Source organism: Peromyscus maniculatus, chromosome 3 (assembly GCF_049852395.1).
Source record: "Peromyscus maniculatus bairdii isolate BWxNUB_F1_BW_parent chromosome 3, HU_Pman_BW_mat_3.1, whole genome shotgun sequence".
NCBI lineage: Eukaryota > Metazoa > Chordata > Mammalia > Rodentia > Cricetidae > Peromyscus > Peromyscus maniculatus.
The window spans coordinates 107,072,386-107,081,920 of NC_134854.1; the positions used below are offsets into that span (position 1 = coordinate 107,072,386).

At 52.4% G+C, this 9,535-nt stretch overlaps 1 protein-coding gene across 1 annotated transcript; it reads left to right on the forward strand.

The window, feature by feature from the left end:
* The first annotated feature begins 251 nt into the window (after positions 1-251).
* On the forward strand, positions 252-3,715 carry Spr (sepiapterin reductase). Its single transcript, XM_006991544.4, has 3 exons — positions 252-585; positions 963-1,253; positions 3,456-3,715. Exons 1-3 carry the CDS (start codon positions 279-281, stop codon positions 3,644-3,646), a joined length of 789 nt encoding a protein of 262 aa, XP_006991606.1. The 5' UTR covers positions 252-278; the 3' UTR covers positions 3,647-3,715.
* The last annotated feature ends 5,820 nt before the right edge of the window (positions 3,716-9,535 follow it).

Genomic DNA, 9,535 nt, shown 5'->3' on the forward strand with positions numbered 1-9,535 from the left:
ACCCTCGCGGAAGAAGCTGATTCTGGAACAGTGTGGAAATTGGGGACACGTGGTTCCAGAAAGGGGCTGAGCTTGTGGGAGCCGGGCAAGGGGAACCAGGCAGCGCTGGGAATGGGGACTGGGATTTCCTGCCGGGCCACGCCTCCCTGGCTACTGGTCATTCTCTTCACCCAGACACTGGTGGATGCTTGCCCGCTCTTCCGCTACGCCATGCCGAGGGTAGGCCCCGCCCCGCGCCGGTTTAGCAGCTGCGCGCGCCGCGCCGCTGAGTTCCAAGCATGGAGGGAGGCGGGCTGGGTCGCACCGTGTGCGTGCTCACCGGGGCCTCCCGGGGCTTCGGCCGCGCCCTGGCCCCGCTGCTGGCCCGGCTGCTGTCGCCCGGTTCGGTGCTGCTCCTGAGCGCACGCAGTGACTCGGCTCTGCGGCAGCTGGAGGAGGAGCTGGGTGCACAGCAACCCAGCCTGCGAGTGGTGCGAGCAGCCGCCGACCTGGCCACCGAGGCCGGCGTGCAGCAGTTGTTGTGCGCGGTGCGCGAGCTCCCCAGGCCCGAGGGGTTGCAGCGCCTGCTGCTCATCAACAACGCAGGTGAGACTCCCGGACCAGACCGGGGCTGCGGGCTTTCACCGTTTGGAGAGTCCCTAAAAGTCCAGAGTCCAAGCGGAGACAGGATGTACCAGTGTCCCTGCAGGGTTAGCCCAGCCTGGTTGTCTAAAGCTCTCGTAGAACTTTCTCGACCGCCTTGAGCAGTGCCTCCTGGCGGGAGCATGAGTTAAGACATCAGGTCTCGGAACAAATCCCCCTGCTTTTCCAAAGAGCGCTCAAACAGGTGTATTCTTAGCGTGCATGACGGGTGTGTGCAGAGCTGGGGTAGATGGGTAAAACGGATATGAGAAGGAACTGTGGGAGGCTGAAGAGGACAGAGCCCACGCTGCTGTGTCATTTCTTCGGTCCTGTTTTTTCAGGCACTCTTGGGGATATTTCCAAAGGCTTCCTGAACGTAAATGACCCAGCTGAGATCAACAGTTACTGGACTCTGAACCTGACCTCCATGCTCTGCTTGACCTCGGGCACCCTCAGTGCCTTCCCAGATAGCCCAGGCCTCAGCAAGACTGTGGTTAACATCTCATCTCTGTGTGCCCTGCAGCCCTTCAAGGGCTGGGCGCTGTACTGCGCCGGGAAGGCTGCTCGAGACATGTTGTACCAGGTCCTAGCTGCTGAGGAACCCAGCGTGAGAGTGCTGAGCTATGCTCCAGGTAGGTGGGTGGTACTGCCCTTGCTGCCTCCTGACCTGGCTGGTACCTTTCTGGGGGCTGGGCAAGGTGGGGAGCCTGGTCTATATTCTCAGGAAAGAATCTAAAGAATATATTCCCCCCACCCCCACCAATCATGACTTCTTATCTTGCAAGGAAAATAAAGACTCTAAGAAGTTAGAGCAGGCAGGGGCGGAGGTACTTGGCATTAGGAGTTGCCTGACTAGCAGGTGGGACAAAACACCCACACACATAAAAATAAATTAAATTTTAAAATAAAAAAAAAAGACTACATTACCTTTATATGTTTAACTGTCTGCTTTTCTCCCTCAACGGCCACATACTATTCATCCATGTATCCCCAACACCTAGCAAAGCTTCACAGAGGCCGGCCACATAAATGATCAAAGACAAGCAGGCAGACATTGTTGAGTGGTGAGCATCCCAGGCTGAGCTATGCTGGAACACTGAATGGGGTGGGAAAGGGTACCAGGATGAATAAGATGGGCCCTTGTTCTCATGAAAATTACAGGGTATGTGGTCTTCTGACGCCTTGTCTTGTCTGACCAGCCTATTAAGATGCCACAGTACTGGGGCCATTCTTCTAGGCTGTGATTTCTGTTGTTAGAAAGTAGCAATATGTGGTGGGATGTGTGAGCAACTCAACAATGAGATCCAGTTGTCTGTACCCCTTTGGACTAGGTCAGGATCCTGGAGGCACAGAGGCAAGATAGTCCATCTAATGCTCAAGTGAGGCAGGACCAGGATCCAAACTTGCTTCCAATTTCTTGATCTATGCTGGGTCTCTTCATATTACCTAGTACCTGCCCTTCACACACACACACACACACACACACACACACACACACACACACACACACACACACGTCTGTTTGGAAAGAGAGCAGACTTTCCCCAGAGGTGCTCAAGGAGATAAAACTGGGCATGGTAGAGCACTTGAGAAGTGGGAGCAGGAGTTTGAAGTCAGCCCTGGCTATACAGCAAGTTAGAGGCCAGTGTGGGCTACAAAAGGCTATATCTCAAAACGAGGGGCGTGGGAGGAACCGGCTAGAGGACATTCCAATGAAGCAAAGTGATTCTTCTTAGCCATGGCTTGACCTTCGGAAAAGTCCTTGACTTTTCCAAGTAGTAACTTTTGTGATAGTAGCTGAATTCCATTACATTTTCCTGCGGCTTGCAGCAGGTTCCATGATTTTTCTGTTCCTGAACACCATTAAAATTTGGTAGGCTACACAATTCCTTGAGGGCTGTTTGTTAGCAGGTGGGAGACATTTTCCAGACATGCAAGCATAGGTGAGAAAGCTTGTAGTGGGGAGGGAGGGAGAGACAGACAGACAGACAGACAGACACAGAAAAAGAGAAGGGGGAGGGAGTCTATGTGTTTATGAGTATTTTGCCTAAATCTGTTCACTTCATGCAGTGCCTGCAGAGGCCAGAAGAGGGCATCATAGCCCCTGTAACTGAAGTCACAAATGGTTGTGAGCTGCCATGTTCGTATTGGGAATCAAATCCTGGTTATCTACAAGAACAGCAAGTGCTCTTAACAGGGGACCATCTCTCTCTTTAATCCCCACACTTGGCTTTTTACTGGGGATCTGAACTCAGGTTGTCATGCTTGTACAGAAAATACTTTACCAACTGAGCTCCCAGCATCCAGGGATTTCGAGGAGCCATATGAGCCCAGGAAAGTGCAGCCAGATGAATTTATCAGAGGGCTAGAGAAGGTGTTGAAATAAGAAGAGAAGCAAGGTTATAGCGTGGACCTGCTTGAGACCATGCTGAAGGTCTCACCTGATCCCTGGTTGGCTGCAGGTCGAATGAGGACCCTTCAGGGTCCAGGTATCTATTGATACAAGTGGAAAGGTCAGGAAGATGTGTTACATGGACAAGGGACAATGAGCTTGATTTTAAACCATGCTTAATAGACTTGAGCTTTGAGTTCAAAACTCAGTAGTAGCATGAGCTGGGCATGGTGGCCCTCACCTATAATCCTGGTACTGGAGAGGCTAAGGCAGGAGGATCTTGAATTTCAAGAGAGAAATCCATAGAGAGAACATAACTGAAAAAAGAAAAAAAATTTAAAGGCAATGTAATGGAGCCTCGGGCCAGACCCGCCTCCACTCCACCCACCACACAGCGGGGACTTAGAACCTCTGTCCCTATCTTGTACTTTCTATCCACTAGGTCCCCTGGACACAGACATGCAGCAGTTGGCTCGAGAGACCTCCAAGGACCCAGAGTTAAGGAACAGACTGCAGAAGCTGAAGTCGCAGGGGGAGCTGGTGGATTGTGGGACATCAGCCCAGAAACTCCTGAGCTTGCTGCAAAAGGACACCTTCCGGTCTGGAGCCCACGTGGACTTCTATGACAGTTAAGCCCATGTCCTGCCACAGTGCACCCCCCCAACCCTGCCTAACACAAATAAAAGCCCTCAGACACGGCCAGTAGGGAGTGGCTGGCATTACCCGTCATCAGAAGGCTTGATGGCTGTTGGAGTTCTCTATCCTCAGGAAGAGAACTGTAGAGCTGGGAAGAGGAGGAGAAGCTGAAACTCTGGAGAGAAGGGGAGGCTGAGTGTCTTGTCTGTGCGGGGAGGGGGGTGTTACCTGATGCCGAAAGAGGACCAAGGCATCACATTGATGCTCCTTGGACCTCATATCTTTGTTCTGCTGCCGTCTTCCTCTGGTAGCCACTGTTCCTCCCTTGACTCTAGTCCAAATACGTAGTTCTAAGTCAGATGCAATAGTGCGCGTTGCCCTCCCTTCAGCAATGCCTCGCGACCTCTTCAATGGGGTGCTGGAGTGCTGTCGGCCTCCTTCCGTCCAGGCCCACACAGTGGTAAGTGTAGGTCCAACGTTATCAAGATGGATATACCCGGACACCCATGCCTCTGTCATGCTTCTGTCCACACTGACCCACCTTTAAAGCCATTTTCTTGAGGGTTCTAGAGCTAGTCGATGAGTATCCATCCTCAGGGCCCAACACACAGCCGCCAGCCCTCACCAGTGAATGCTTAGATTTCCAGATCTACCCCTTGCCCACCTGGCAGTGCTGTGAATAGGCCCCAGCTCCTGTGGTGACCCCTCTTGACACTGTCCCTGTGGCCCACGGTCTGCTGTGGTACTGGCTCAGGACCAACATGCCTTTGGGGAAGATGAGCAAGGATCCATGAAGAAAGTGCTGTGAGAGTCGAACCTTGTGCAGCCCACAGTCATGGGCTGGGAGAACCGAAGTGGGACTGGCCTGCAGCCAGTCTCTAGCCCTCCTTTGACAAGAAGCAGACAGTTCCCAGCCATCCAAAAACAAAAAGCAAACAACAACAACAAAAAAAAAAAACAAAAAAAAAACCAAAAAAAAAACAACTACCCAGCCCTGCATCTGCTTGTGTTAAGAGAACCCTCTGGTCCCACTTGTGCCCAGCAGAGGGCGCACTGGGGCTGCGCATCCTGGAAAGGTGGGTCCTGCCCTTCCTGTAGGGTATGCCACAACAGTCAGGGTCCCACGGGATTCCCCGAGGTGGAGGGGGTAACTTCCGTCACCTTTCCCAGTGGAGTCTTTACCCTCTCGGGAATGGAAATGGCTGGGTTCAGACCTCTGCTCTTCTTATCAGCTGGTAACCTACAGCAAGTAGCTTTTGTGCCTCTGAAAAGGCTGCATATTACAATACACTTAAGATACATAAAGCATTGCACTCATCCCAAAGGGTCATTATGAATGGCCTAGTGTTTCCAAATGTCTGGCACTAAATGCCCACGGTTGAAAAAGCCCAATTGCCTATTTTCTTTTCGGCAGACCAGAAGTTCAGGGAGGAATACCACATGTCTCCACAAGGTGGCAAGACTTTCTCATGTCTCCTGAGTACAGAGACTTCAGGGCAATCTAAGTGGTCTGTCCTCTAGATTTACAGGGACTCAAAGAATTGAGGGAGGTCAGAAAGGGTTAGAGTCAATCTCCTTGGCAGGCCCCAGGGCCACCCTAGTGACCCACAACCTTCTCTGCCCACAGGGATTTCTCCCCATCATCAATTCCAGCCCCGGCCTCAGTGTCCAGAACATTCAGCACTACGGCTTTTTATGCTGGCCTTTAGGGCCTAACCATCTGTCTCCTAGAGTTCATAACCTGGCCTTAGCCAACCCACACAAGAGCACATACAAGCACATACATAAATACATGCCTGCACATGCGCAAAGTCCAGCTGTGGGGGTGAACAGGGTTTTGGATTAGCCAAAAGGCAAACAGATTTCTCTTTGTCTTTGCTGTCATTGAGCTGGGTAGTTTTTTTGTTTCTGTTTAGTAGTCTGAGCTAGGGGCCAGCAGCTGCCTCCTGAGGAGCTAGGGAGGCAAATAGTCCAGGCTTACCCCCACCAAGCTGTGGTATCTTTCCTCATGAGTGGAACCAGCTGGGGTCACAGTGGTCAGGAACCTCCCCTGTGAATATGCCCACATGCCGCACACCAAAGCTGGAGCACACTGGTCTGTTGTCCTCCACACCTGGAGATGTCAGCTGCTCCTCAACACCTGACTTTGGATCACTTTCCTAGAACATGCCTCATTCCCTGTGTCCCATGTCTCACCTCAAGGAGTGGCACCTTGAGTCACTGCCTTCTGGCTTCTACCCACATCCTTCCCCGAAGAACATGGTCTTACATGCTAATGTGTGGGCAGCAATTCTGACTCATGTGGCATGTGTGCGCACCCCTGGGTGAACATGCCAGGAGGGCCCAGCTGTGCCCTTCACCCAGGATGAGGGAAGGAAGCAATGGCCTTTCCAGTCACTGAAGAGGAGGCACCACAGGGTGACATCTCTCCAACACCGATTACCGGATTACATCTCAAAGGCCTAGTGTGTAAGGAAGACGGTCCTGAGACTAGAATCCCCGAGACAGCATGTTGGAAAATCAGCAGGAGAACCCCTCGATCCTTTGTCTGGGGCCAGCTGGAGGGGGGACTTCAATGAGGGAGATGTTGAAGAGAGGAGAGGAAACCATCCTTGCCCTGTTCACCTGTCTTCTCTCTGGAGTTCGGAGGCAGGGACAGGCGCTGGGCATCTCAGACATTGTAGAGCCCACCCTAGGAGGCCTGGGTCTCCTTCCAGAAATTTTCATTTGCCCCATAGGAAACAGAACCTTGGGGCCTAATAGCCTTAGCTGGAGTTAGGAGGCTGGGCTTAATTTTTAGTGACGAGGTGGAAAGAGAAATTTCTTCCTTGCTTTGAGGCAACCCACATCATAGAACCTCCCCAGAGGCTCTGTGGCACCTCAGCTGAGGAACCTGAAAGCACTTCAGAGTCCCTTAGGACCCAGGCCTTCTCCCCCTAAAGCAAAGGAAAAGGGGGCCTGGCTCCCACATCCTCCCAGACGGGGGCGGGGGGGGGGGGCATGCTCTCAAGAGCTTCAGAAGTCTCTGGCCCACACTCTGGCTGCTAAGGCCTATCCAACTCAGGCTGTACTGGCAGCTAGGATTGGCGTTTTCCAGACTCAGCCTGAAGAAGCTATATCCTATGACCTTTAACTAGACCCAGCTCCCCAGCCATTTGCTGGGGTTTGCTGAAAGGTAGGTGAGTGAATGGTTACCGGAGTGAACAAGCATATGGATGCTAGTGGGCCAGGAGATGGCTGGATGTGAAGCCTACTGCCTATGCAGAGCAGCTTCAGGGGGGTGGTCCCCTCCCAACAGCCCTCTATGAAACATTTCTACAAGGACACCTTCATGCCTTCATCCCAAAGCAGATAGGACTGCGGTGTGTTAATAGGTTAATAGCACCTTCCCATTGTTCCTCTAACACCATGGGTCTCCGTGTGTCTGTCCCTACTTGTTCTAGGATATTCAAAAGTGAGCTATAATACTTTGGTATCCAGGTGCCATGTCAGTAACTAAGGAGGCAGCCCCTCAGAAAAGGAAAAGTTGAAAAGACAGTCTATCAGGGTCAGGATGGAGGCCAGTCTAAGGCCAGGATGGTTAGTATGTAGCTAAGGTCAGGATTACAGGGATGCCAGATTAGGTTGGCATGGTTAGGCTCAGTACAGTGGGGGTTGGGAATATGAATATAGAGACTAAAAACTTCGGGAGGAGGGACCTGCTTTTAAAAGGCTCATCTACCGATGAGTGCATGGGGAAGGAATAGAGAGAGCTGGCTCTTTTCGAAGGACAGGCTGGAATGACAGGGCCCACGGCTGGAGGACTGCTTTCCCTGCCCTAGGACAGATATCCCAACCACTGCACACCCACCCAACAGGAGCCTCGTGTAAATGACAGGACAGAAGCATTGTTTTCTAGAGGAAAACTGGATGTTTCCTATGTGTGTGCATGTGTTGTGGGTGTGGTATATTCTGGTGGCACACACACACACACACACACACACACACACACACACACACACACACACACACACACACACACGGGGGGGGGGGGGGCGGGGCAGAAATCAAAGTCAGACATCTTCCTTTGACTTATTTTTTTGAGGTGTGGTCTCTCACTGACAGCTAGACTGGGAGACTGGCTGGCCAGAGAACTCCAGGGGTCCTCCTTTCTCTACCTCCCGGCACTGGAATTGCCGACTTGTGCCGCTCCGCCCCAGCCTTTTTACCCTGCAGGAGATCGGAACTCAGGTTGTAGTGATGAGCAGCATTGTCCCACTGAGCCATCTCCTCAGCCCCCGAGACTTGCTGGAGACCTAAAAGGGATGAGGGGCAAAGTTTTTATGCTCTCTGGAGAATTCAGATACAGAAACCAAGCCAGCCCCAGTGAGAATCAAAGACTGGGACAGGTGAGCAAAACCATGCTGGAGAAAGCTGGAAACCGGAAACCCAGAGAGGAAGGTGTAAGAGCTGGAGATACAGTAAGACAGGTTTCGATGATGGGAGAAGCCACACACTCATACTCCCTCACATGTACACACACACACACACACACACACACACACACACACACACACTCACACACCAGGCGTGTGCTCGTGCAGCCGTCCTGAGCCTTGCTGGAAATAATCCCTTTTCATTTGCGACGCTGGGGCCTCAGCTGCACAGGCGGTGCCGAGCTGCTACCTTGCACATCTGTCAGTTCCAAATGTAGAAGCTGTCAGAGGAGTGTGTGTGTGAGTGTGAGTGTGAGAGTGTGTGAGTGTGGGAGTGGAGGGGGGGGGAACTGGTCCTCCAGGGGATTGAGAGGCCTCTGCAGGCAGAGGGAGATCCCCAGGCCCCCTGGGGAGGCTCTCCAGAAATCCATGCCCTAGGGTACAGGTCCTGTTCCTCCCAGGCAGAGGCCCAGGGCTTCCCAGAGTTAGGAACTAACTCACCAAGCCTGGTTAGGTCCCTTACAGGCAGATGGCCCTGAAGTCACCTGTTGTTCTCACTTGTGGTGTGTGTGTGTTGGGGGAGGGGGGGCGTGTCAGGTGGGATGTCAGGCCTCTGCCTCCTGGCCTTCTTTTTGCATTTGTTTTGTTTTGGTTGGTTGGTTAGTTTTTCCGAGACAGGGTTTCTTTGTGTAGTTTTGGTGCCTGTCCTGGATCTCACTCTGTAGACCAGGCTGGCCTCGAACTTACAGAGATCTGCCTGGCTCTGCCTCCTGAGTGCTGGGACTAAAGGAGTGTGCCACCACCGCTGCCACCACCACTGCCACCACCACTGCCACCACCACTGCCACCACCACTGCCACCACCACCACCACCCGGCTTTTTTTTTTTTTTTTTTTTTTAATATTTACTGTTATGGCGTGTGGATGATGTGTGGGTGGGGTGTGTGTGTATAAGGAGGTCAGAGGACCGTGTTGTGGAACCACTTCCTTCCAGCTTCACAGGGGTTCTGCAGATTTTACTCAGGTCACCAGGCTCACAGGGCCTTTCCACACTGGATCATCTATCTCACTGCCCTCCCCACGTTCTTTTGGGGCTTGTCTCCAGTCTGCTTCCTAGGAGTTCCTTTCTGTGTCTATCTCTGCCTTCTGGGATGTGCCCAGGCCCGTCTGGGTCACAAGGACATTGTCCTCCTCTGACCTGTCATCTCGGCTGCTTGTCTTGCTGGACCGGACGACGATCTTTGGCCCTGGAATCTGGACTGCAGGAGACCTTAGAATTACAGTCTGTGAGCCTCTAGGAACACAAAGGGCTGGCACAGAACACTTCAGTCTCCTGTCAGAGTCCCTGAGGTGGAGCCCTGTGCCTCTTTCTCTGGATGCCCTTTCCATGTATTCACCCCCAGATACCAGAATCATCTTTTGTCTTCCCCTCTCCCCTGCTTCAGCTCATTAGACTATGAATTTGCAGCAGT

Bases quoted from the DNA above. Each gene is read 5' to 3' on its own strand.
- Spr (XM_006991544.4), top strand. From the start codon at position 279: ATGGAGGGAGGCGGGCTGGGTCGCACCGTGTGCGTGCTCACCGGGGCC. The intron at 586-962 runs GTGAGACTCCCG...CTGTTTTTTCAG, and splicing joins GCTGCTCATCAACAACGCAG to GCACTCTTGGGGATATTTCC. The intron at 1,254-3,455 runs GTAGGTGGGTGG...TCTATCCACTAG, and splicing joins AGTGCTGAGCTATGCTCCAG to GTCCCCTGGACACAGACATG.